The sequence below is a fragment of the Branchiostoma belcheri genome, unplaced genomic scaffold, assembly GCF_001625305.1.
Source record: "Branchiostoma belcheri isolate BF01 breed outbred unplaced genomic scaffold, Haploidv18h27 scaffold88, whole genome shotgun sequence".
NCBI lineage: Eukaryota > Metazoa > Chordata > Leptocardii > Amphioxiformes > Branchiostomatidae > Branchiostoma > Branchiostoma belcheri.
In genome coordinates this window covers 274,568-302,337 of record NW_017804553.1, presented here as the reverse complement: position 1 = coordinate 302,337, position 27,770 = coordinate 274,568, and the positions used below count along the sequence as shown (strand labels likewise).

The 27,770-nt window shown below is 42.5% G+C and overlaps 2 protein-coding genes across 2 annotated transcripts in view; one reads left to right on the top strand and one right to left on the bottom strand.

The window, feature by feature from the left end:
* Nucleotides 1-20: 20 nt before the first annotated feature.
* LOC109487310 (PH-interacting protein-like) lies at nt 21-24,265 on the bottom strand. Its single transcript, XM_019791289.1, has 36 exons — nt 24,042-24,265; nt 23,898-23,956; nt 23,789-23,818; nt 23,544-23,603; nt 21,912-22,062; nt 21,293-21,397; nt 20,022-20,185; nt 19,402-19,623; nt 18,843-18,943; nt 18,231-18,402; nt 17,582-17,721; nt 17,010-17,166; nt 16,253-16,387; nt 15,635-15,763; nt 15,019-15,244; nt 14,374-14,704; nt 13,969-14,065; nt 13,499-13,654; nt 12,765-12,850; nt 12,124-12,316; nt 11,542-11,781; nt 11,051-11,175; nt 10,625-10,707; nt 10,062-10,173; nt 9,428-9,492; nt 8,862-8,989; nt 8,227-8,372; nt 7,785-7,910; nt 7,360-7,438; nt 7,081-7,128; nt 6,642-6,797; nt 4,759-4,911; nt 4,197-4,333; nt 3,083-3,405; nt 2,672-2,821; nt 21-2,412 (listed from the first exon to the last, which is right to left on the bottom strand). Exons 1-36 carry the CDS (start codon nt 24,088-24,090, stop codon nt 1,889-1,891), a joined length of 5,358 nt encoding a protein of 1,785 aa, XP_019646848.1. The 5' UTR covers nt 24,091-24,265; the 3' UTR covers nt 21-1,888.
* Nucleotides 24,266-24,445: 180 nt separating this feature from the next.
* Nucleotides 24,446-27,770, top strand: part of LOC109487387 (dehydrodolichyl diphosphate synthase complex subunit DHDDS-like) — an 8,395-nt gene continuing 5,070 nt past the window's right edge. The window contains exons 1-2 of the mRNA XM_019791374.1: nt 24,446-24,566; nt 26,235-26,437. Of these exons, the coding sequence (XP_019646933.1) occupies nt 26,237-26,437 (201 nt within the window). The 5' untranslated portion in view covers nt 24,446-24,566; nt 26,235-26,236. The remainder of the gene's footprint in view (nt 24,567-26,234; nt 26,438-27,770) is intronic.

Here is a 27,770-nt window from a genome sequence, read left to right as displayed (position 1 = left end):
AAATGAACACTAGTAGAATAACAGCTCTTGTAGAGGCAAGTTTATTAACCTGCTTTCCGCTCAACATATCTCCAAAACTTTTGAAAAAGTATGTACATGGTCGGCTACAAAGACAATCAAGTATAACCTTATATACAAAGCACACGTCACCACCCTACTGTACAGTTTTGGGCAAGGATACACAGATTGTGAAAACTGTTCTTTGGAAATAACAAAAAATATGTTGATAGAAACTGTGTCCGATTGTTGTGCAGAACAGCTTAAAGCATTTCAACATAAACTGAACAAAACTGTAAGAAATGTGCATAGAACAGTTACCTTAGCCATCTTCCATTGCAGTATATTGTCAGTCACTGTTTTCATATTGACATTTTTGGAAAATTTGGCTTCCAGACTTGCACAGATTTAGTTTGCTCCACCACTGTTACATCATTGCTGGAGCAGACTAAAACTATACAAGGCTGAAAGTCAAGCTTTGAACTGTGTTTTGATTGCTACTGATTTGTGATGTTTCTATGGTACCAAACAGAAACCAGTACAAAACTAGAAAAACAAAACAGCAATAAAACACTAAATATTACAACTGTGGAACACATCAGTAACTTACAAAGTACACGTACTTAACAGAAGACCCTGAAACGGACACTGATTGTGTAAGAACCAAGCATTGCACTTAAATCAACAGTTCCGGACCATACGCTGTGAAAGGACGTAATAAAGCATTCAAAACTGCTTCTGCAACAAAATGGCCTGAAAACCCGACACCTTTACAGCTCCTGGCAAACTTTACTCCATACAACGTTAACATTTGGCTGCATTCAAACCACCCATCAAACTTCAGTACAGAAGCAAGAGTATGACGTTCACAAGACACGACACTTAAAGACGTTCTAGTATCAAAGACAGGGTTCCTACACAAGGTCAAGTGGAAATACGTAACCTTGTCAAGGTCATGTCAAGGTCATGCCAAGGTTACTGTAGTATACGGTTGCTGGGAATTTTGGACAATCAAATAAGACCTTTTCCTAGCAGTCATTTAAACCTGGTACTGGGTATATGTAATGTTTCAAATGTCAAATGGACGAGAATTCTCGAATGTGTATCAAGGTATCAATGTTTCTATAAAATTTGGTACGACCTTTGGAACATTTGTGAGAAATTCCATATTTGCAGTCTTTTCCACATTTGAAGTGACCAAGTTTGGTGAAACTTCAAAATGTTTCCAGATTGTGTAGGACCCCTGTGTTGCCTAATATCCTAACAATAACTACAAACTCTGTCTCTGGATTTAACATTAGCTAAAATATTCCTAATAGCAAAGAGTGCACTGTGTTAAAGAATGGCATTGAGTAGAAAATTTCTTGTTAAAAACGGCAGATTCTTCTTCGTGTAGTTACAAACTATTTGTACAAACGTGAGGTAGATCATGTAGCCAGATATGTCAACACAGACAAGGCAACGTCATCATTGTTCGTTGGTCGATCAGATAAACAGTTAACCTTCCCCCTGCTACAGATGCATCCATGCTTCATATTTGTACTGTTTACAACTCAAGGCAGCAGGAGGAGGGTTAACATGATACCCTTAGCTCTGCTGCAAAAGTCTTGAGAATGGCCAAGGATTTTAACCTTTTTCTGCTAAGACTGTGCATCTAGGCACCAAACCTGTAGTGCTTACAACAGAACTTAGCAGGTAGCCAGTTAGTTTTCTCTGTGGTAAAAAAGACTACTCCTAGTTCAGTAAGAAAGATTGTACGTTTTTAAGAACATATTGCAGTTAGAAAACTACTGATGTGCCTCGGACGGTGGTAGCAGCAGCTCTGCAGATGTGAGAGGAAGGCCTGAAATGTACCGAAGTTCTGTAAAAACCCTGGACCTGATTCTTGTCTCTAGAATCCGACGAGATTCGCCCTCGCGCGTGGAGTGAGCTTTCTGATCCTCCCGCTACGAGAAACGCTTCTTGAAACAGCGTCAGTGTCTGAGTCCACATCAGAATGGTCGTGATAAAACCGCGTGCCTCGGTTGCTAGTTCTCGTATTATACGGCCTGTCACCGTCATCGTAATCTGAGTCATGCTCGTACGCAACTTTCCGCCTTTTCGAACTCCGCGACTTGCCGTTTACATTACTGTGTGAGGTTGCTTTCCGCTTCTTACTTGACGAGTTCTGTGTTTTCCGTTTGCGAGAGGTTTTGCCGTCGCTCTCCGAGTCGGAACTGTCAGAGGAGCTGGAACTGGAGTCCTCGCTGTCAGACGAGCTGCTGTCACTGCTACTGGACCCACTACTGCTGCTGCTGCTGTCCCCACTGCTGCTGCTGTCGTCGCTGCCCTTGTCTGAGGACAGCTGCTGAGAACGGGCCTTCGCACGGGTCTTGTACTCCTTCGTGTGACCGTTGGCAACCGGTGTTCTTGTTTCTGAAAGAAAATTGTTTCATTGAATTTACATCAATTCGGTTCAGTTTGGTAGCTTGGTCAGTGTCTGTGTTCAAATTTTACATTAGCGAACTCGCCAAAGTTCTTTCAGTTTGAGTCAGAATCTGTACCATATGCAATTTGCTTCTTGTTACCACGGAGATGGAATGCATTGATCTTACCACTCTTACACTACAAAATGAATGGAAATAGTGCTATGAATTTAAGACCAACGTATCTATACTATATGTATCTCCTGTACCTGAACTTGAATCGCGGAGTTCCCTAGCGGAGCTTCTCGTGCTCCGGGTGGTTCTGGACGGTCTGGTCTCCTCCTCGCTCTGTTCCTTCTCGCTCTCTTCCTCGTCACTCCTTTCTGATGACGGCGACTTTATCCGCACTTTGGATGTCCCTGCAGTCAAGTTAAACATCAGTAAGCTTGCAACAGACATTAAAGACACAAATTGAAAAAAAAATTATTTGAAAGGGCTCATATACATAGTTAAGTTTAAGATCTCACTTCTGAAAGATGCTTCCCTCTGAATCATAGTATCTTAAGTTTATTTTCTTATTATCCCTTTTTTCCTAATATGCAGAAAAAATATCATCTATCAGGTATAAATATTATGCTTGAGGATTATTTCGATCTCTGCATTATAGACTTAAAAGTTACCTGAGGTAGCATTTCTTTGGCTGGATCTGGACGGCCTGGAATTAACTGGTTTCTTTTCCTCTTCTTCTTCCTCTTCACTTTCTTCCTCCCCTTTCATGACCTTCCCTGTTCTTCTTGGCTGTGAGGCTTGTGCTGAAGAAGGACCAGCCTTCTTTTTCTTTTCCTCCTTCTCCTCTTCTTCATCATTTTCATCTTCATCGTCTGTTTCCATCCTTTGGGATGAGGTAGATGGGCCGTCCTCTGTTTTGCTGCCTGTTTTTCTGTCTCTCCTGGAGGAGGTGCTTGAGGCCCCTGACTCCCGTCTCATTCTTGCTGCCTTTCTCCTACAAATGACAGAAACACAGTTTGAGAAACTGTTACTGAGAAATTCCCCCCCTCCGTAGTGGTTTCAACCACCATGTCTTTCCAAGGTCAACCTGTTTTCAAGGTCGAGTTCCTCCATGTTTAGAAGCAGGCAGCGAAACTACAGGGAGGCCGGGAGAACAATGAACACAAGGATGGAATGTGAACTCAAAAGCAACCTAGATCAGAGGAAAACATCACAGGGAGACTGAAGAACTGAAAAAAAAAAAAAAAACGCACAAGGAAACTAAAGAGAAGCAGCTTGTTGACCTATCACAACAGTTGGCACATTTTACTCAGACTAAAAGACTTTGGAAAGGGTCACCAGGAACTAATCTCTTTGGGAGGGGCAAAGACAGATTTGACCATTCAAAACAGTTTTTTTGGCAATTTGCAGTAACTTTTAGCCATCATTTTTGCAGGCATTTCAATGGTCTGTTTTGATCTTCTGTGTCATGCTTATTCATCCGGGTTTTGTGGACTTATCTGAGTAAAATAACAGCCTTATGTGAGTAAAACCAACCAAAGATTTTAAAGATCTACTTTCCCTGATCTACTCAATGACATGTTTTAAGTGAACCTCATCAACTACAGTAGGGACTGATTCACTACATAACTCTGAATGACATTCAGAGTTAAATATGCAGGGCTTGAATGTAACAGACTATTTCGAACCTCGTGCCTGCAAAGCACCACAGATCTAAATCACAGAGAAACTGTGCCAGCCGTTGTGATAGCCCTGCTAGCGGCCGGACCATGGATGTGAACTCACCCCGACTCCTGACTCTTCCTATAGTACCTGTTCTGGGCCAGGCGCTCCACGTGTTTCTTGGCGCTGCGCCACTCCGCCACGATCTGGCGTATGTTCTCCTCGAAGAACGCAGACAGTCTCAAGGTCATGCTGTAGATCTGGGAGGGTCAGTGAAACCAATAAGTCAATCAATCAATCAACTGGCTCATACATTGGCAGCTATATTGTATTACACTTACAGTTTGGTGCTGATTAACAGTAGAACTTGAAACACCGGTGATTTACATTATGACTATGACGTACATGTTTCATGCTATGTCTACAAAGAAGTTGGGCAAAAAGTTGGAGGCTTTTTTTTGGTATTTGAAAATATGTCACACACTGAAGCACACACTTGATGATGGCATTGTCTAAGACTAACAGCCTAAAACCTGACCAAGAGAGAACACAAATTAATTTCACTGTAGGACATTTTTATAGCTTCATGACTACTTGTGGTTGAAGGCTGTTGACGTGAGAGTTTCTCAGACCACCACAACTCTTCCTCCACAAACTTACAGCATCAGGGAGTCTTGAGACTTACCCGAGACTTCTTGTTGGGTGTGTACGTCTTGGAGTTGTTGAAGATGAGTCTGACGTCCTTGCTGAGCTCGGTGGGGTTCTCGTACGCGCCCACCATCAGCTGTTCCCGCACCGTACCCAGGTCCATCGGCGTGTCGATGATGTTACGGTAATCCTGAAGGTCAGGACAAGGGTTGTTTATTCGCCAATAGAAAAACATAAATCAATAAATAAATAAAGGCAGGAGGGATAAAGGTTTCTCCTAAGCCCTCCTCTTTTAGACTAACTGATAATCAAAATGAAATTTCAGTTGTTGGCATCCTACAGTTCATGGATTACTCTGATGTCCCGATTAAACGTACCGGTACGTTTATTTTTTTCGGCCCGAACGTCCACCCGGTACACTCTTATTAGGGACGGTACGTTTATTAATTTTTGGGAAAAAAATTGTCCATACGTACCGCACCATCAGCAAGTGGCCGGCGGCCGCAAAATTCGGCAACACGTCACAGATAAATATTTGGCCCATGATAGCGACATTTCCCATGAATATAATGTATATTATTTATTTTTCGCCTGCTGTCCATTTTTAAGTCCCAAAACGTCTGAAAAAGCAAAAATTTGCCCACAAAACCGAAGGGGAAGGCGAGTAGCTAATCGACGTATTTAGCACATGGCCGCAAGTCCTTGTCAAAATCGGCAACGTGGCAGAAAAATGCCTGGTCCATTTTAGCGATATTTACCATGAAAAAAACGTATGTGGTTTATTTTCCCTCTGGTGTTAGTTTTTAGGTCCCGAAACCCCTAAAAAAGGAGAAATTTGCCCACAAGACGGACGGCCGACGTGGGGAGGGCGCCTAGCGCCAGAGCAGCATGACCCGTAAAAAGTCAAAGGTCATAGGGCACCCATATTGCGCAATCACCGTAAAAGCGCCGATTTAGCTAATTTTAGGGCGTTTAAAATTGATACAATCACATCATGGATTTTTAAAAAAACAATGAGATGGAAACCAATCAAAATTTTATGCTGAATAATATTTTTTTTTCTTCAAAAGTTTTTTTCTTCAGAAGTTTTTCTTCTTCAGAATCCAGACTTTGACCAGACTAGACAATGTACCATACCAAATAATTATTATGTTGAAATGGATTTTGTTGTACATATACTCATTAAACCCCTATATTTGTACTTAATTGGGCTTGATTTTCTATGTCTTAAGTTAGTCAGATTTTCAACTCAAGTTGCAGGAGAAGGCTTAGCAAAGTGCATTTTAGAAGTGTAAAATGCAATAGCTTCTCCTACGGATTTTGTATTTCCCCAAAACAACATATATATAATACTCATTAATTAAATATATACTCAATATATATATACTCATTAATTAAAGTGATATATACTCACTAATTAAATGTAACAGTGAAAGATTTGCCCATATATTGGTATTGAAATAAAGAGCACATTTTAGTATCATGGACACACAGTTCACCTGTCAATTTGGTCATTTTCTGGGGGGTACGTTTATTCCGGAGGGTATGTTTATTAGACTTTGAAGATTTGTCCGGGGGGTATGTTTATTCCGGGGGGTATGTTTATTAGGGACATGAGAGTATGAAAATGAAAGATGGTTGTAATAAAAATCATAAATATAAGAAAATTCAATTAATACAATTTAATGGTTTGCAAATATGGAAAAATAATGCAATAAAGATACAATGACAAAGAATAATTCCACTTAAATACATGTACTCCTATGGGTATAACCTTAAAAACTTTTCAAGTCTAAGGTCAACGAACATCTGTCCTCACCGGCTATACAGTAACCCAAAACATTTGAGTGGCTCCCATGAGCCTTGTTTTGTGGTGAATCAAGAAGTAAATTAAAAAATTTTAAAAAAGTAAGAACCTACAGGATACTCCAGAGGGTCGACAGGGTTGCGGAAGGGCTCAGAATCCTCCATCTGGAACATGATGTTGAGCAGCTCCCGACACTGCCGCTTCCACATGTGGGGGTCAGGGGGGTCCTGGGACGGCGGGCGCGGCCGAGACTTACTCGAGCTCTGTTTCTAAACAAACAATGCAGGATCAGTTCCTGGCAAAGGAACATTCTGTAATCTTTACGTAATACAACAATAAATCAATCATTTGTATTTGTCACGATATTAGACTGTTTCTGTTTTTAATGAATCCAGGAAGAATAGATTAGAATGATAGGTCTAATCTAATGGATTTTCAATAAAACATCAAACATCAATAAATCTAGCAACTGGATACATTCTAATGGATACATTCTAGCATCTGCTATCTTCCTAAATTCTTGTTTGACAGTGAGTAGTGGATTCTCCTTACCTTTTTCTTGTTCTCATGTTGCTCTTCCTCTTCATCTTCCTCCTCTGCCTGTAAACACAAACTTGATTCAACACTTCTGTATCTTTTAAAATCAAGCAAAAGAAAGAACAATCAAAAGACTGAGCTAAAAGTAAATTGCATGCATTTCAGGAGTACAGTCCAACCTGTGGCCACCTATACATAAGGACCACCTGCTCAACATGACCACCTTTGGCTGGTCCCTTATATACGTTTAGACAGTACAGATTTCTGCAGAGGCATCTGAGAAACATTTCTTACATCTCCCTCCACGTCCACCTCCTCCTGCTCTCCTGCAAACCTGTTAAACACAGCAATGGCGTCCGTACACGAGTTGTCCCTGCAGAATACAAACATCCACATATAACATATCACAAAGAATGAAATAAGAAACTTATTTATAACCTACATTGTATGCGAAAGACATTTTTATCCTGCAAGTGATTTAAAAGGTTGCCTACCAAAAATGGGATAGACAATTATCCTAGCACAAAATGGCACAAAGACTACGTAAGTCAACATATACTTTTAAAATTGATCTGGTGCTATCTTAAGGGCGGAATGCCCCATATGGGGTTTGGCCCAGTATAAAATAGATGTCGATGAGATAAGATTGACAAGGTGTTTGAGAAAGATATTAAAAGCATGAACTTTTTTAGATTTTGTAAAATGAGAAAAACACTTACTTGATGACTTCCTGCAGGATTTTCGTGATGAGTCGTGCAGATTTAACAATCTGACTGTCGCTCTCGTTAAACTTCTCTGCGTTCTGTTCTATTCTCCGCACCTCCCAGTGTAGGGCTGCTAGTCTCCTGTGGAATCAAATTTAAGCTGTAAGAAAACTCTGAAAACTCTTGTTGACTGTTGCATAGATACAGTGGCACAGCAAGGTTGAAGATAACAAAATTATCATTATTTGACAACAGGGATCAGAGCTTCTACAGTTTTGTATATGAACAAAAATCATCAATAAACTGGATAGTGAATGAGAGAGAGTGAGAGAGAGAGAGAGAGAGTGAGTGAGTGAGTGAGTGAGTGAGTGAGTTTCCCTCAAGAGTTTTTAGCATGGTTTACAGGTGGAATATTCCATTAACATGCATGGGGGCAAATGTTCTGTTTTTTCCTTACCTGTACCACCTGTTTTCCAGCCTAGTTTTGATAGTGGTAAGGTCCGTGGGATATTCCACCACCATACAGTACATGGGGTAACAGTTCAGGTCCACCGGCGCGTTGAAGGCTTCAGCAGGAGCAAGGCTCATCACTTCTTCTATACACTGGAAAACCAAGACATGTGTTTTTAAGGCAAGACAGCTTTTTATAGGTTGAAGTTTATAGAACTGATACACCTTTTTGTCCCTTTCTGTTTCCTATAGTGTTAAATTAAAGTTGAATTATTCTGGATAATTTGATAAACATCTGAGTCTTTGCTTGTTTGTGTGTGCATAGGTATGTGCTTAGGGCCAAAGAAAGGAGTCCAAAGTTGTTACAGCAGATCTGGATACAGCAATTTCTTGTGCTCCAATACAGTGCCCTGCATATCTTATAACTTCATTCCTTCTGTAAGACTAGAAAGACTTGTACAGTAAATCTCCAACAGGTTCCACAACCACTTGAACCTACATAACGTCAATCCACAGGATAGAGGCAAGTAGCGGGCTGCCATCAAGCCACAGTATTGCTGTGCAAGTACATCTAACCCTTGGAAGTTAGGGAACAACAGACTATAAACCGGATAGTGAGTGAGTGAGTGAGGTTCAACTTACAGCGATGATCCTCTGACAGTCGGGTTCCCTCCCCTCAGAACTCCACTCTGACTCTTTAGGGTTGTACCACATGGCCTTCCAGTCATCTGCAGTGATCTCAATACCTATGTGCGCATCATCTGGGAGGTCTGGAAAAAAACAGCAAGTTTTAGTCGCCCTGACTAGATTTCTAGGCCTGTAACATCCACTAACATAACTCAGCCAGGTCATATACATCTGCCATCCTGACAAAATGGGTCCAAGAAGATCTCCAATGTACTACAACATACTATAATGCACTCTTGTTATGTAAACTTCTGAGAGAGGACTACAACCAACTGTCGGCGAACCAGATAGTCAACCTTTCTAGTGACAAGGGGAAGTGGACCGATGATGATGTATGTAAACTGTGCATACCTTGCTGCACTAGAGATGACAGTTTTTCAAAGTGGCAGATATATGTAACTTGGCTGATTAATGGTAATGGAGGTTAGGTCTTGGCCCCGAAGGAGTAACAGAAGTTAGGAAAAGCAGTAGTTCTGAAGGCGTTCTTATACGTTACGACATACGTCCGTGTATCTGCTCACCCATCTCGGCTGGTACACCCTCCAGGTCCCATGGGCTCATCCTTTCTGTCTCACCCGTGTCCCAGCTGGGGTGGGGAGGGGGAACAAAAGGGATCAGAGCTTCTATAGTTTTGTATGTGAACAAAAATTATCCAACTCAATCTGTATCTCTTATAAAGTGCGGTGTCTTACGTTCCAATAGCAGTCATATCCAACAACAGTAGCTACACATATAGCAGTATAGTTCTTTCAATCCACTTTATTTATCCTGATATGTATATCCACAAAATGTGTTTTGGCTTGTAACATGCTATGGGACATTAAGCCATCCAGTATATGGTGTGGAAGGGATCCTCTAGTGTCAATCCTCTGCACAATAAAGAAGCCAACACACTTCCGATAGGGGCGTGTATTGCCAAATTGTGGACATTTCAGTGTCATGCCTTTTTCCCTCCTTTGATGATTTACAGTGAGTGTAAAAGTTATAACCTGTCCACCTACCAGATATAGTGTCATACCTTTTCAGATTTAAGTCAACACACTTACCAAGAAGGATAGGGAATGCCAAATTGTGGGCATTTCAGGATTGTGTTTTCTCCTGTTTCTATGGCAAAAGATATACAGTGAGTGTAAAAGTAGTAACCAGTCCACCCACCAGACATTGAAGCACTGGAAGTGACTGTCTGGGTGCTCCTCCTGAAACGGCTCCTGACACTCGATGGTCCCAAACCACCACTGGTCATCAATAATGGCACGGAAACGGTCACCTACAGGGGTGGGAGAGTACAGTTGGACTTTCTTTAGTGGGAAGATCATACAAATTCTCGTGACAGTGCATCTGTGTACTAGTAGTAATCACAGTAAAATGTTGAACTTTATTCCAACACAAGGGCTACACAGAGATCAAATTCTTAACAACTACTTTCATCTTCATCAGGATAATTAATGACCAATCACTTCTGAGTGTAATCTCGTGACATCACAAATTTAATTTCTTAGTTCTCTGATGTGTTAAAGAAATGAAGAGGATCATACAGTTGAAAACAGTGTGCTTGGAAAGACACTTGAATCTGACGTTATTCACTTCCCAAGACAAGCTGTCACACACTAGGCAGATAATACATATCAAAATCAAAACAGTGCAACTGCAACAAATACATGACTACAGGAAATGAAAATGTTCATCAAACTAAAGAGGAGTAAATATGAACTACTGACCGACTTGCCAGTTGGCCTCCACTGACTGCTGGTACACCTGTCTCAGAACCAGGAAGTCTATCACATCTGGCATGTCATGGTACCTGGGAGGGGAGAGCCATCGTTATTAGATGTACCTGCTGTATACACCTGACATTCAATCTGGTAAAGCTGCCTCAAGACATTGTAGTTGGGTGCCATAAGCATATATAAGCACTCAACATTTGGGAAAGGCTATGAGCATTAAACACACACCACTACCAGTGGACTACCCCCCTGCTGTAGTGATTGAACAACTGTTGACCAAGGGCTACTGAACCTAATAACGCCACCCTATGCACCACACAAGGTGTGGGGAGGACCTTAAATTTTTTAACTAAGCATATGGTGTTTTGGGGAAACATTCCTGCTAAGAGTGGTGTGTAGATTACACTTAACCAGACTAACCTGATAGTAAAACTGCCTCCAGTGAGGACGCCTGTTTCAGGGTTGATGAGCCCCAGTTTCAGGCAGCAGAGCAGCGGGGGTCCGATCTCGTACCGGATACCGATCACTCGCACGATCTCCTGCTCCTGGGGAATAGAAAGAAAAGGCATTTCAACCTTCACACAGCAACATTGCAACAAGCAAACCACATGGTATGGTTGTCACTCTCAGAATCACTATTATTAGCAGATTAGCTAGTGTGTTATGCCAATGGGCGGTCATATCGGCTACACTGATAAATTTGACTTGAAACTGTAAGAACACAATACATGTGGGACACAGGTGGCTGTTGCCTGTGTTGTGTCCCACACATAGAAACGAATACAGGACAGGACAATACTCATTTTCACTAGAGTTATGTGAGGAAAGTCGTGTAAAGTGCCTCTCTGTGTGATGAGCTCTGCGACCTGTAAATGTAAGTTTTACAAGATGGCCAGGTACCAGAAGCTCACCCTGAGTTCTATCTTGTGCCAGGGCTGTTTGCGAGGGTTGATCTCGTACACCTTGTGCCTGCGGACGGCGTCCACGTACAGCTCGTGGCCCTGTCTGAAGTACACCACCTCGTCCCCGACCTGAGGCACGTACGGCGAGCGCCGCGGCTTCATGTCCGTGATCCACTTCGGCGGGAGGTACTCGTCGGGAATGTCGTCCAGAGACATCTGCTGGTCCATGTCAATGACAGGCGCGGGTTTCTATGGCAATGGGAGAACAGAAAAAAAATGTAAATACATGTAAACTGTGTCTAACTCTTCATTACTCAAAGTAAATATGTTTAGAAGCAAATAGATGTGGATTCTTATTACTCATTAAAAGAATATCTTTATCTGTGTTCCAAATTTTAAAGTTGCATCAATTCAGGATGATTTATTCTAGCACTCATTCTATGGAAACATAACAAAAGGCCAAAAAAACATTTTATTGTTCATTCAGTTTTCCTTACTCAACATATTCAAGTAATAAACCATCCTTCTTTTTACAATAGATAAAGTAGAATATCCTAAATTGTGTTCTTCTATTCCATCCCTCCCCCTTACCTTGTTTTTCCTCTTGGGTTTCTTGCTCTTGGGCGGAGGTTTGGGTCTTTCCTCGTCCTCTTCCTCCTCCTCCTCTGAAGAGTCGAGCGGCCGCCGCGGGGCCTTCCTCTGCCGCTGGGACTGCTTCTCGCCCCTGCTGCGCTCCTTGGGCAGCCCCACATCCTGGGTCCAGTCAGAGTACTCACTAGACTCACTGCAGGGGCAGAAGAGATTGGACAAAGCTCAGTCATGGGAATGAAGTGAGCAAGAGAGATTGACTCACTGCAGGGGCAGAGGACATTGTTTGTTTGTTTGTTGCTTTTATTTCACCAGGAGATACATCTTTCCTGAGGGCACTTTTCGATGTACCCTGGGGGGGGAAACTCTAAACAAAGGCCATGGACACAAGAGGCTCCCTCTCTCTATCCAGTTTAACGTCTTTTTTCCTTGAAACTGGGGGTTAGATGTGCTTGCATCAAGTTTTTTTTTAAGCAAGATTTTTTTACGACCCAGTCTTTGGAATTAAGTGAGCAGGAGCATAGCAGCCTTGCAGAAAAAAATGTAATTGAACCCAAACAGCACGTGCATTGATTGGTTTAACACTACATAAGACTTTTTGCCCTTCAACTCATGGAGGATGTCCTCCAAAAGGTCGTACTGACCTTTCACTGTCACTGCTGCTGTCCCAGACCTGGTCATCCTCCGATGTCTCTGTTCCTGACCCACCCTGCTCCATCTCAAGCTCAACCTGGAGAATACAACAGAACATCCATTACATAATGTCTTCATTGCACAACAGTTGTACAGGGTACAAAGTATGGCATCTACTAGTACATGTTCACTACATTTTCATAAGGCTAGCCTAACTAATACAAGACTAGTATGGGATAGGTATGAACTTTTACAATCATTGAAGGAGTTTACGTGAAGGACAAATGAAAGAAAGAAATGTCAGATCTCTATGAATAGTATGATAGAGAGAGGGGTGAAGGAGGCCATATACATCAGGGCCCATCACCCTACATTGAACTGCGATGGGGGCCGACATCGTCTACCAGATACCTTTGACCCAGTGTTGACGTCACACTTCAAAGAAGCCACGTGACAAGCTTCACTGGGTCAGTCTACTGAGGAAGACCAGAGTGACTGGTCGAAAGCTCTAGGTGAGAGAATTTTTTGTGTTGGACCAAAAGTTTTAACTTTAAACAGTATGATAGAGAGTCTTAAATCATCTAGACAGGTTGCAGCAAATAGAGAAGACACTAGCTGGTATGAGCCCTTTAAAGAAGTAATGCGAAAGAAAAGAGGTTAACATTTGTAATATGATGATCAGCTACGTTTTGGCAACTCTAAGCTTACATGTAATAGAAATCCAAACAAAGTAACTTGTTCTGACCTCAGATGAACTGTCGAACTCGGGAACCTGGCGCGACCGTGAGCGGCTGTGTGAGGTGTCCATGGCCATGTTGGTGCGTGTGCGGTACGCGTGTGTCAGCGTCTGTCTGTGCCCCTTCCTGTTCCGCAGTTTTCTCTCCGAGTCAGACGAATCATTCTGGAAACAACAGCAAAGTTTTTAACTACAACTATTGATCTATGTTAATACTATAACATTGTTCCTGTGCAATCTGTGATTCTGAAGGAAAAGCAAAATTCTTAATACAGTTGTACAAGTAGCACAACCACTTGAAAAATAGAAAACTCAATCAGATTCTTAAGACCACATACACCACTACCAGTGGACTGGCCCCTTGCTGTAGTGATTGCACAAAGTTGCATGGCCCAAGGGCTATTGAAATGGGGATGAGTGCTGCTCTCTGCACCATCTAGTGTGGGAGGGACTTTTAACTAAGTAAATGAGCTTCTCACCCTACTGATTGCTGCAGGTAGTGGTCTGCGTTTCCTCTCCATCTTGTACCTGGACAGTTCCTCCTCACCTAACCTCACTCTCCGCCTTTCGTCACTCCTGTAAACAACATAGACATGTCCATCAATGACTATTTCACAGTTATCAACGGCAGCTAATATAAAAATTTTAATGTTAGCTGTAGAATTCCAGAATCAAGCTTTGAAGACTGATATAAGGTTTGTAATTAGGTTTTTCCAAAATTCTTTGATTTTCTGTTGAGCACCCCAATCTTTTTCTGTGCATCTAAATTTTCAATAAATGCAATTTAGTCATCTTTTTAGAGATGGTCTCTGCCCTATATGTATGTGAGTACATGTATTATGAGTAGGACTTTTCAACACTAGCGTGTGCAAATCTACACATACTCGAGCAGTGCTGGTTCCATGTCCGGTACGACGACCCGTTTGCTCCAGGCCACCAGGTCCGAGTCGGAGGCCTGCTGGCTGACGGTGACGTTCCCGTGGGCCCTCCGCACGCCCTCCACGTCCCCGCTCCTCCTCAGACCGACCGGGGGGCTCCTCAGTCCGGTGTCGTCGTTCCTGACGGCCTGGGCGTCGCCGGCGTCCTCCTCGCCGTCCTGCTGGCGCTGCATCTCCGCGATCATGTTGTCCAGGATGTTCGCAGCCTCCTCGTCCTCGTTCTGCGGCCGCACCACTGCAGGGGCTTCTGGGATTGGACCCATGACCTCTGGTTGACCTGGAGACAAAAATGAATGAGCTGTTAGGATTTCCCACAAGAAGGTAATGTTTTGGTGAGTTCTAGTTGTTTGCTTGCATGGTACTTAGTAGGGTAACTGTATATATTTGATTGAACAAATGCAGGCAACCTGAAAGTTACAGAAAGGTTATCTACATTGCAGGTAAACCCGTGTGTTGTCGTGGGACAGGAGCAATAAATGCCTTGGACATTTGCAGAGAGTTTATAAAAATTGCATGTAAAACTTCAGCATAGTTACTGCATTTCAGCAAAAGTACAAAGTTTCTACAACAGTGTGCAGATGCGGACTGTACCATTAGCTGCCACCCCCACTTGTGGAATGAGCTGGTCTGCGGGCATGTTCTCCCTCCCAGGGACCAACCGTTGCAGACTGGGGGGGTGGGGGTTCCCGTCCACGTCCACCAGGAAGGGGGGAGGCATGAGGTGGGGGGCCTGCTGGGTCTGCTCGTCAAGCACGTAGTTGTTGGAGTCGCGGATGAGCGGGCGGTAGTCTGTGTGGAAAAACATCTCCTCTGGAATCTGAGGGGAGAAAAAAATTTTTTTACCAAAATCTAAGAATGAAGGAGGCAACATTGAATTATTTCTGTGGTTGTCAGACATTTTCTAAGTAGAAGTCAAGAAAGAAGACAACAAGGCCGCAAGGAAAACTTCACTCTGACTATATTTAATCCCTACAACTATAAGGCCCAACGCATAAACCTGGGACTTATTACTAGTTGAAATAAAAAACAAATCAAATTGGTGTCATCTATGACATCCATGTACATCTTAGTTTCCAAGTCCAATAGTACAAGCTAGATCATACCTGCATTTTAACACAGAGGTATCCCTAACAATACATTTGAAGGTGGTAATACCATTTCAATTCTTTATTGAAGACAAAAGCTAGTATGTAGGATATGTCTGTACCTTAGAGTAAGGCTCCTTGGACCCAAAGCCGAAGATGAGCAGATGTCCGTGTGAGTCGGTAGCAGCGAAGTGCATCCCAGTCGGCGAGAACTTACAGTCAAACACAGCTCCGTGACCCTGACCTTCAATCTGGGGGAAAATAAAAGTCAAGGTCAACAGTTGTTACAGGTGAGCAAAATACAGTGTTGTGTTTCCTGTTTCAGTCCTGAAAAAATTAGGGTCGGTAGGTAGGGATTATCTTATTTTTTGCTTTTTTTTATTAGACTTTGGCAATCTTTAGTGATCCAACTTATAAAATACAGTTTAACAAAGTAAAACTTACATGAGGACACTTATATTTTCAATGTTAATGCTGGAAAACCGATTGTACAATGTTTCATCACTCAGGTGTCAGATCAAGAAGCTAGAAAAGGTCGATCAGCTCAAAAAACTATGTCCCTTGCAGGGGTCCACCCAAAAAAAAGGGTAGGGTTGGCAGTTTTTTCTAGGGTCGGTCGGGAAACAGGAAACACAACATTTTTTTTTCCTAGGCCTTGTCTTACCTGAGTGTACATATATGTATAATGACTTTTTTCTTCATGAAAATCCCAGTAACTACTGTAGCAATCTGGGACTCACCATGTTGAAGAACCTCTTGATGAGACTGCCGGTCTGCAGGTCCCAGACCATGACATGGCCGTCGTGGCCAGCGCTCAGCAGGACGTGGGGGTCGGTCGGGTGGGCCTCCAGAACAAACACCTCGTCTGTGTGACCCTGGGGGAACATGGGAATAATGAACGATTAACCTACTGGTTCTGTTAACTGTGTACATGTACTTGAAGGCCCAGTATTGCTGTGCAAGCATGTCTAACCTTCAGAAGTCGGGGAACAACAGACGATAAACCAGATAGTGAATTTGAGTGGGTGGGTGGGTGAGTTGAAATACTGGGTGCACCCAAAATTGGACCTATGCACCTACCTTTTGACTGTGATTGCTTCTAGATATTTGTGTAGGGTTACGTAAGCAAAGTTATGTAGATGTACAATAAAACCTTTGTTATATTACTTGTTTCAAATTCTAAGTTAGCAATAGAATTCCATATTCAAGCACCAAGAGAGGCAGTAAGGTTTGTAATGTTGTTTTGCTGACATTCTAGTTCCTTTTATGTTTGCACACAAAATTCTTTCTATGCACCTAAATGTTTAGGTTGGGTGTACCAGTGCAAATGAATTCCAAGCCCTGAAGTGAAACTTAGCCAAAGGGCTAGCTAACATGGCCCCTACTAAACTTGTCTGTGCCTTATCTCCATTCTAGTTTATTTTACTTGTGCACCCAAAATTCTTCTTGTCCCCTACAGTAAAACTTAGCCATAGGGCTAGCTAACATGGCCCTTACCTCCAGTATGTGCACCAGTTTGCCGCTGTGCGAGTCCCAGACCTTCAGGGACTTGTCGTTGACGGCTGTGATGACGTACTTGTCGTGCAGGTCCCACCCAACCATCGTCACCTTCCACTTAAAGTACTTGTTTGCTGTGTCCAACTGGTTTGATTTACTGCAAAATAGACAAAGGTTAAGATGTAACAAGCCATCTTTAAATAAAGAGAAAGATATCTAATTGGTAGCTTGCTATTAATGATTTGTTAATCATTTATGAGTTCTATTGGATTTGAATGTCAATTGTATTTATGGAAAAAATCACACCAATTCCATACTCAAAGAGTTGGTAAACACAAGTACTATCTAATTATTTTGAACCAGTCACTGTGCCACTATTGGGAGCATGTCTGTACTTGAACATATTGAGACCCAAGGCTTATGCTGTCCCCATTAAAGAACTGCAACCCTTACCTAAAGAGGGTATATCATGATTCAACCTCTACCAGCAGCAAAATCTTTTTTTTATTTACTTCATGATTAACCACAAGGCTCATGAGAGCCACTCAATTAAGAGATCCCCAGGCACTCACCCCGGCAGACTTGTTGCCATGTTAAGTAAGACGTTTCTCCACTCCTGTCTCTCGAACCTCCAGACTCGCGCCGTGCCGTCCCGACTGCCGCTGACAAACTTGTCCCCACTGTTGTTGTACTGGATACTGTCCACTTTGTCCTGGGGAAGAATAAGGGCATTTTGATCATGAGCTAGAATTAGTGCTGTATACCTAAACCCACGTTCAGGTCCAGGACCAGATTAAGGTTTAGGTTCAGGTCTGGACTTGTGAGTCTGGACCTAAACCCAGGGCATATACAAAATATCAGACTTCTCAGTGAACATTTCCCAACGGAAAATGGGGCATTTTACACCAAAATTTCGCAGCAAGCACTGCACTACAAGGGTTTATAAGTTTACAAGGGTTGTTTGTGTGGCACGACTGGGCACAACTGTGGCCACATAATTTAGAGACACTTGACAACGCCCAATGGCAATGTTTTCTCAATTCTGCAGCACAAATTTTTGACCATTGAAGATTTCAGGTGGTTTAGAACAAAATGGGGAATGTGACATGATTTTTTTTGTAAAACCGTAACTAGTTCCAGAGGCTTTTTGGACTTGAACCTGAGCATGGTATTTCAAATCTTAGGTAAGTTCTAGAGCTCCACCCAAGTTGCTCCACTCACAGTGTGTGCCTCCAGCTCCGCGATCCTGTCTGGTCCAGCCACGCTCAGGAAGTAGACACGGATGATGTGGTCCGAGTTCCCCGTCACCAGGAACGTCCCGCCGGGGCTGAAGGACGAGCACAGCAGCTGAGCGCCCGCCCGCGACCGGTCCGCGAACTTGATGGGGGTTTGGCTGTGGGAGGAGAACAGTGGAAGTCAGTGCACATTCTTTCTACTTAGGACCCACACATGTAATCAGCCATGGTGCTCATCCCATAAATACATGGTTCTTCTTCTTTCATTTTGTGGCAGCCACCTTCAACTAGCTGAAGATTCTGCTGCCTGTCTGTGGCTTATACAAGATGGGGTTCGCCAGGCCTCCATCCAGGAAAGTCGTGTAAAGTGGATTTACCTTGGCCAAAAATCGGTAACATGGCAGAGTTCGAACCCGGGACCTCTTGGTTCCGAGCCTAACAGTAACACTCTTCCGTTACACCACACGACCCCACCTAATTACGAATGGGGCATCATTTCAAATGCTATCTAACCGTTTATGCTGAATATGAAAGAACAACACAAATATGATCCATCCGACTCAAGTTGCCCAACAGAAAAGTTTCTTGTGGTACTCACTTGAAGGTACATGTGTTGACACACCACTGCCAGAAGCACACAGTCCCATCTGCACCGGTCGACGCCAGGAAACGCTGAGAGCCACGAGCCGACGGACAGAACTGTAACAAGATTAAGGCTGGATTTTAGCAAGGACATACAGCAAAGACATCTCAACAAACAAAATGGGCATGGTGGTCACATAATGACAATAATGGAAAAAAATATCAACATCAGCATCCTAAAATTAGTAAAAACAAACAAGAGTCACAAACATGGGATTTTTCTAAGACTTCTACAGAATGGCAAGTTTTTAGAGATCCAAGCACTGTATTTCCTTTCAAAGTTAGGCAAAACAAGAACATTATGACAGAGTAATGGATGACTGAAGCAGTATGGGCAAAACTTACAGTAAAATATGTTCATGGATTTGTCAGGACACTTCTATCATGTAACCTGTATCTGGTTATATTTTGCCTGACCGTGACCTCTTCCTTCATGACCTAAATGAAAAGCCTCCCTGATGTGAGTACATGTATTTGATAACTAAACAAAGGCTCAAATAAAATAAAAAACCAACCTGAAGTGAGGTAACCATGGCAGAGTGGCCCATGAGTACTGACACCGGCGCTAACGTCTTCATGTCCCACACACGGATCGTCTTGTCCACGCTGCCCGCCGCCAGGAGCGTGTTCTCATAGTTCACCGCCATGTCCGTGATCTCGCTGGACATCCCGCGGAGCGTGGCCACCAGCCGGCCGTCGTGCGCTGACCAGATCTTCAACAGGTTGTCATCCGCACCCTGATATAAACAAGGATTTCACAGACATTATATTAAACTATTAGTATTACAGATGACAAATATCCTGGATTTTCAAAAAAATGACTTTAGAAGCCCTTATTACAGTAACAGAATGCCAGAGTGCGCAGATCAGATCTTCAAAAGATTGTCATTGGCACCCTGACACAAAAAAGAATTTCATGGACATTATATTCACTAAACTACTACAGACAAAAAGTCAGCAGAATAATCTGAGAAGGAAGCGTCACAAAAACTACATGCCTTCAGCACACACGTATCTCTACCAGTAAAACATGACACCCTACCATGCCACCTTTTTGTTTGAAAAATTTAGATAACATAAACTATCTGAAAAATTTAGATTTCATAAACTAGTGAAGCCAAACAGATGGACTCACCGTGATGATACACTTTCCAGTCCTGTCGAAGGCGATACAGTAGACAGCAGACAGGTGTCCCAGCACACGCAGGTGCATGCTGTACTTACTGTACGTGGTCTGGGCTGGCGCTAGGAAGTGACGCTTAGCCACACCCAACAGCTGTCTAGCATTCACTACGTGACCTGTAGGAGAACAATGAAAATATTACTTATTTTACTGACATTTATATGGATATTGGGCAAAAGCAGGGTGCTTATTAGAGGCCCTTTCCTCAAAAACATAAATAGGGAGGGTACAAACTCAGCCACATTTGGGATTGTGTTCTTGCTACATCGGCTACATACATGTATGGTGGCGAGAAGCATATTAACTCCTGTCAGAAGCTCTGAGGAAGGTGTCTGATAGACACTGAAACGTTAGTACTTTAGGTGAGAACATTTGGTTGTGTAAAAGAAAACTACTGTACCCCATAAATATAACAATATATATTCACAGAAAATAAAACATTCTGCTTCACTTCAGAAGATGACCTGCTTTGACATTTAATTTGCACAGGATACTGATAGCAAAAAGCAATTTAAAATTGATCTATCACCGAGAACTCCAGACTATTGGATAACAGATCACTTCTGACAAGTCAAGTTACAGTCAGCTTCAACCCTCCCATTAAACACTGGTCACTTTAATTTCAGAAAGTAATTTCCAAATGCCAAGGGCACCATGCCTTCAACCTCAGCATTTCAACTTGATATTGGATCCGCGTCAAAGTTCTACATGTCATGTACATTCCAACTCCAAGCATAACAACAGTGGTTCTTATGTAGAGGTGGTACAGGTTTGACTGTAGTTCAAATGCTGAACATTGATTACTGTTATAACTGGCCATATCCAAGTAAAGAAAAAAGCAATTTATATATTTGGAGACCATTTCCATTGGTGAAGCAAAAAAAGACCTAAACCTGTACAGCATGTCGGCAGAACATATGACACCTGCGCGAAACCCATAATGTATTGTACATAGCACATTGGCAGAATGTCTCATATAAGGTCATATTTGCGTACATAAGGTCAACATTCCGTCTGTAGTTTCCAAATGTTATGACAGTAGAGATATCCTCTACAACAGGCAAACTGCTGATGCAACGTTGACCAAAAATCCAACGAAAACCGTGAAAACCAGGATTGCGTTCTGCAGACATGCTGCCATATCCACGTAAAGACAGAAGCAATTTACATATTTGGAGACCATTTCCATTGATGTAGCAGAGAAGACCCAAAACTGTACTTACATGCAGCAGGGGCGTGGCCGTAATTGACAGGTGGCATCAGGTTACCATGGGAACCAGAAGCCTTGGCTGCCAAGGTGGGCCCTTTCCACTGGACCTTCTTAAAGTCTAAGGAGAAAAAAAAACGAGCTGCTCAACATCTTATACTAGTATCTCAAAGTATGTCTCCAGGGCTCTCCCCAAGTGATGAAGCAAGGGTGCTTCCCCTCTGCCAAAAATCCTAGCACCTCTCCCAAAATGTTCAAATTTAGGGTTTTCCCGTAGTTTTTGCTGAAAATTTGCTGATTTTTCATTAACCGATTAGGGAGCACCTCTTCCCTAAGAATTTCTGGGGAGACCCCTGGTACATGGTCTGGCTAAAGTAGTCAGAAGCACAATCCCCACATCTGTCTAGCCTACCCAAGGGCTTTATGGAGCAAGTCCATGTGCACAACCAGAGAGAAGTGTGATTTAGTCAGGTTATGACTCAAGCTTTACTGACAAATTTTGACATTGAATATGCAACTAACAAGCAAAATCAACAATGAACTGTGTGTGGTGAAAGTAAGTGTTTCCTGCAATCAAAAACATGATTTTATATTCTGCGATGTACTAAAGGCTGTGTATGGGGTTTTGAACCTACCATCTGCATGTCTGAGCAGTGACTGCCTGCCCAACCCCAGGAGAGTCCTCACACCTGGCACACTGGGCCGCACCTGTGCGTCCAGCAACGGGCCCACCCGTTTACACACCTGCAACAGGTGTTGCTGACTGACGTGGGGGTTTCTCTGCACCTGGGAAACAACAACAAAAACACAGGTTATCGTAATTCTAGGTACCTAACAAGAAGTACATATTTGTTGCAGGACTTTATTTTTTTAACTTTGTGATTACCCATTACATATTCTTTTGTTGAGTAAAACTGAATAAAGAAACATTACAAAAGAATAGATCAGTCTGGAGGTGTTGCAGTACCAACATTTTCAGTTTCAGTTTCTTTGGCCAGGCATGGAGAAACATTACTGGTAAACATTACCGTACCTTTAAAAAAATCTATAAAAAAATCCAGTCTTAGAAAAAAAAGTACACATACCCTGGTCTCACTCACTCAAACAAAATAACAAACCTATCACTTTGAATTTTCCAATCCCTTCATAATACCTTAGACATGCGACAGAAGTAATTTGCAAGACAAATCAATTTGTCTCGTACACAATGAGCAACAAAACAAAAGAACTTATGGAATGATATAATTTTACTTCTGTTGAGCCGAACTAGATTTCGACATTTACTACCATTCCATCCACAAAGGTAATAAACAGTTTTCTGTTCACAACACTGCAATAAAAAAGCAATTTACTGGGCAAATAAATCTGTGCCATAAACAGCCAGCAAAAGAACAAAGGGACTTATGCATCTGTTGCAGCATTGCCAGAATTTGAGTTGTCTCCAAAATTATAAATCCTTTGTGTTTTATTGTGTCTGAAAGTGCACATGACTTTCCTATCAGACAGCTGGAAATATTATCCTGGCCTTCTGTCAGGAAAGCCAGGTTTCCCCACTGCACACAACATGCATGATTCATGGCCCTTCCCTTTTCCCCATCATCAATCATGACTGTCAACTGGGCCAGGCAGGAAGCCTGGATATCTGGCACCTGCCTCTACAGGTCACTGAAGGGGTGGGCAGCCTAGTACTGCTAACAACAGCCACTCAAAATTTAACCAATATTGCAAATATTTCTTAATCACTATACATTGAATATATTGTAGCACTATTTAATCTGCATTGTAAAACACCGCAATGTTTGTTATGGTCCATACAAAAACTATAAGAGTACATAAGAAATGTGTTACCCATTTTTCTGCTGGATGGTATCGCCCAGAAGCGGTTTTAGCCAATGACGTGGCTGGACACAAATAGCTGAGGCTGATCAAATTTCAGGTCACGTAGAGGCCCCGGGCGTATCGGGTTTCCTCGCGCTCTGATTGGTCAACCGCTAACCTTATCGCCCATGACGTGCGTAACACAATAGTCTGCCTATGTAAATTGCTCTGGCTCGAATTTATTATTTGTGCAAAAACAGGCCCTTTTCTCTCGTTTTTGGCCTAAAATGAGCGAATTCGACCGGATAACCATACCTTTTTCGATCGAGCATAATTTTTGCTACCGATTGCTACCATTTTCGTTTGGGCGAGAAAATGTGCCCCAAATGCCCATTTTACGTCAAATCCGAAATTCTGACAAAGTTGAAGAAAGTTTTAGCGCTTCTCACCAAGTTTCCGAAGGTTTGAGGGTGCGTATTTCCCAACCAGTCGCTCCGGCGCTCCAGAAGCTGTGGGAATGGCAAAATCGTTACTGGCGGTTGTCTGTGGGGAGATCTAGCCGGGCCGATAGGAAAAATAGGCATCCACCGACCCGACAATGAAATTTTGAGGCAAATTTACCAAAAATTGAAAGTTCACAAGTGCGAAAAACCGCTAGCAAGTGCGCAGATGAAGGCGAGTTCTGGGCACATACCTCGTGTTCTTGCAGCTCTTGTTGTAGGACCTGTGGCGAGACAACGGCTTTGTTAGGTGTGAAAAACGACAAAAGGAGAACCAAATTTCTCAAATCTAACATTTCTTACCTCAAATGCCCTCGTACAAGGTCCACCGGAGAGGAATTTTGCGATCAGGAAGTACAATTCTGCGAGGGGAAGAAAAGTACAAAATCGGTCAGTTTGTCGCCGAAAACAACGGGATTCACAGCAACCTGCGAGAAATTTACCCACCAGATTCAGTCGGGGAAGCCTCCCTCGACGTCGAACCTGTCGTTTCCATCCTCCAGTAGGCTTTTTCAGGCTTCGTATGTCGAAATTTGGACTAGATTTCTGATTATTTGGCGCCTAAAGCTGGCGAATTCGCATGTTCAGCCTCCATTGAAAAACGACATTTCGGCTGCGCTGCTGCAGCGCGGTCAAGGCCTTGACGAGATATATCCCTCCGCGAGAAATAGTACGACAGATACAACAGAATCCTGCTTAAACTGAGCGGCAATTTTGGATAAAATCGACAAATTAATATATCATAAATATTCTTGTACCGAATGAATTTGTTTGTTTAGGCTAAATATTTCATTTATTCTTCATAGTTTGAAAAAAATCCCTGCGCAGTGATATGTTCCCCCCGGGTAGGGCCAGCACTAGTCACCACGTGACGTCGGCAGCGCACGCGTACTGTGACCGGCTCGCTGCTGGATTCACACGTACTTTTGTGACGATTCCTTCGATTTTACACCAAATTCTGGACAAATATCGGTAAGTGGCTATAACGTACACGTAGATACTATATCAATGAATTGTTAGACGAAGTTTGGTGGTTTATAGTGGTTTTGTTCGACTGTTACGAACAGTTCTATCAGCCGAGGTTTTGTCCGAAGTTCCGTGTCCGATTCTAATTTGCACGTTTGCCACAGCTGATCCCGTGTGTGTGGGTGGATAGCTGTTCTTTCTGTTTTATGATTTGTAAAAATTCAACTGGTAAGATAATGCCATAAAGAAGTCCACATCTTTGCAAAGTATTATAGTGTCGTTCCCGCATATACGAGGGCATAATTCCTATATTCAGTGGACTTATACGTATAGTTCCCTCTGCTGTTCAACTTCCATCTTTGCAGGTGTGCAAGTTGCATACCTGGGGTTCACATGATATAGAATAGGGGATTCCCCAAATTTTACAACTTAAATTTCATTCTCAAAAAACTGCTTTGATGTCTGATCTTAGGATTTATTCCTGCTGACACACCAGATTTTACTTTGGCTGTACCTTCCACCAAGTCTTGAGGCATTACATCATCTTCAGTGAAGCTCCTTGGTCTGATGCAATGCCATAACTAAGGAGACTGACATGATATTACTTTATTTCAGAAATTTTATAATTTCCAGACAAGAGAATGAAAATCTTAAATTTAATGTCAAAAACATCAAGCTGTCATTTTCTTTTTTTTTTTTTCATATTGGAAAATATCAGGATGTAGGTCCTTGTGGTTTGAGGGTACTCCACTACCTACTTCACACATTCCTTTCAACCCACCTGGTAAAACTTGAAGTCTACTATAATTTCAGCCATTGGCCAACATATCTGAGCATTAAATTTGGACTGTATATATTATTTTATTATTTAGTCTCATTGGAGGCCCTTTGATACTTGTGTGCAACTGGGGAATTGAAAGAGAAAGTAGATTTCATGACTGAGGTAACATTTTAGCCTCTTCTCATGCTTATGAGCGTGTGGACCGTTGTTCAGGTATATAGTGAAACAGGTCAGGTTTTGAGAATGAAAAGTGTACGAAGGAGGCTTGATGATATATGCAGTTCTTTCAGATATTAGTTAATAAACTTTCAGTACCCAAATACCTACCTTGCAATTTCAACACTTGTTTTTCACACTATTGGTGGGTGTTGCCATCCTACGGAATCTAAATTATATTGTATGGTGTCACTTGGTGTGCAAACCATGTAGAACTCTAGGACTAGGTAATACTGATAACCTCTCAAGTAGGCAGTGCTCAGGTTTGCAAGGATATCAGTTCTAGTATACATGTACCTAGCTAGGTAGCTTTATTAGCCATGAACAAATTGTAACTGCATGTTGTTACATGTACAGTGTCAACTTGTCTCTAGTGACTACTGTGATCCAGTGTCTTAAGAGAAAACAGTAGACTGGTGGCAGAAATACATAGGATTCTTAATCTGCAGGGTAAAGGGAATTCAAGGGACCACCAAAAGTCACCACAATGTGCAGACAGTCTTTATCAAACTTTATTCTTCTTGGCAGTCACTAATATTGATTTGACTGTACAAAACTGCATGTGTTACATGCTAGTAGATAGTACCTTGTATTTTTAAATACAAGGTTACTCCTGCAGTCCATCTTCTATACACTAGTACTACATTGTCCAATTTACCACTGCCTCTATCTTACAGAGATGTCGTGGATACGAGAAGAGACACCTCCCGATGAGAACACGTGGAGTGAGCGTTTTCGGAAATTCTGTGCCGACGTCCTGAAGACCGGCCCCATCCCGAAGCACGTGGCGTTCATCATGGACGGGAACCGCAGGTTTGCTCGCAAGAAGGGCATGGACCGCACAGAGGGACATCTCATGGGCTTTGAGAAACTGGCAGAGGTAGGGGACGTTTCTTAATGTCCATGCTTTGAATTTATTTTTCTCTTTTTAGTCCGATGCAGCAGTGTTTCCGCCAGACTGCAGCTGAGAGGCCGTCCAGTTGGGAAGGGCCGGGTCGCGAAAATTAATTAACTTTTAATAGGGAACACGTCACGAAAATTAACTGAGGGGGCGGGGCATTTGTTTACACTTGTTTAGAAGTTGAAACTGTCCACAAGCATTCGACATTTTTTGGTATAATTTTGACATAAAAACACTGTTACAGATGGCATCGTCAGGAAATTATACTGTTGCAAAACTCTGCTGCAAAACTCCAAACATCGGCATCATTTAATTATAACCTCCGGTAGCGCCCGCGCTAGCCGGATTTTTAATAGTGAAGAGCCTTGCTTCGTTCGTACTCGTACTTCTTCCGTACATTTCCACTACGAATTACTAGTTAATATCAAGCCAAAAATACATGAAAACATGTCAAGAAACGTCATCTTATCTCTCATGCACGAGACAAATTTTGAAAAATAATTGGCTGTATCGTAGCTTTCATTGCTGTTTCATTCAACAAAAATGCTCCTTGATTGTAAAATGATCACTCATCTGTTGTCTCCAGTAGTATCAAATGGTAGCGTGATGGTAGCGTGCGAAAAATCGGCGTTAAAAGTCAGAAAATCGCCGGAAAAATAAACTTGCAGCACACATTCTCAACCTCGCCGGAGAAGGAAATACGCGCCATTTTGTCATTAATATGTAAGTAGCAGCGTGAACTCTACGCTCTGATTGGTTGACCTCATATAACCTGCGCTCTGATTGGATAGACCCATCTTTGCCGGCATAGCTGTAGAATTTGTTTGTTGGTGAAGAGAGTTACACTACGCTACTTTCTACGGTGTTTCTACCGCTAATTAGTAACATTCCATTAAAGAAATTCATTATGAAGAATTTTTGGGAAAATGTATGCATCCATATGCCGATTTGTGGTGCCTTTCGCGTATTCAAGCAAGCCGGAAGTGTCAGCGAACCGCGGCGTGGCCGCATGGATAGCGAACTGCGGCGTGGATTTTCATGCAACCCGCCCGCTACAAGACCATCAAAAACAAAAACGTAACTCCTAGGGGTGGGTACCGGTTCAGAAAATTCAGGTCCAGGTCCGGATCAGGTTCAGAGGATCAGGTCCAGGTCCGGACCTGAACCGGACCTGATTATTGTACAGTAGTATAGTATATCATATTTTGGCAAGCGAAACACAAGTACTGCTAGTAACGCTACTAGTAGTAGCATGAGCTATTCTTGGTGTACACGGCACGGCCGTGCATATTAAAGGCCGCTTTTCCCGATG

What these genes read in the sequence shown, in the direction of transcription:
- LOC109487310 (XM_019791289.1), bottom strand. Translation starts at nt 24,090, where the DNA reads ATGGAAACGACAGGTTCGACGTCGAGGGAGGCTTCCCCGACTGAATCT. An exon ending in CTGGAAAGTGTATCATCACG is followed by an intron (nt 19,624 to 20,021) that starts GTGAGTCCATCT and finishes TGTTTATATCAG; the next exon opens with GGTGCGGATGACAACCTGTT. An exon ending in CCAAGGAGCCTTACTCTAAG is followed by an intron (nt 15,245 to 15,634) that starts GTACAGACATAT and finishes TTCTCCCCTCAG; the next exon opens with ATTCCAGAGGAGATGTTTTT.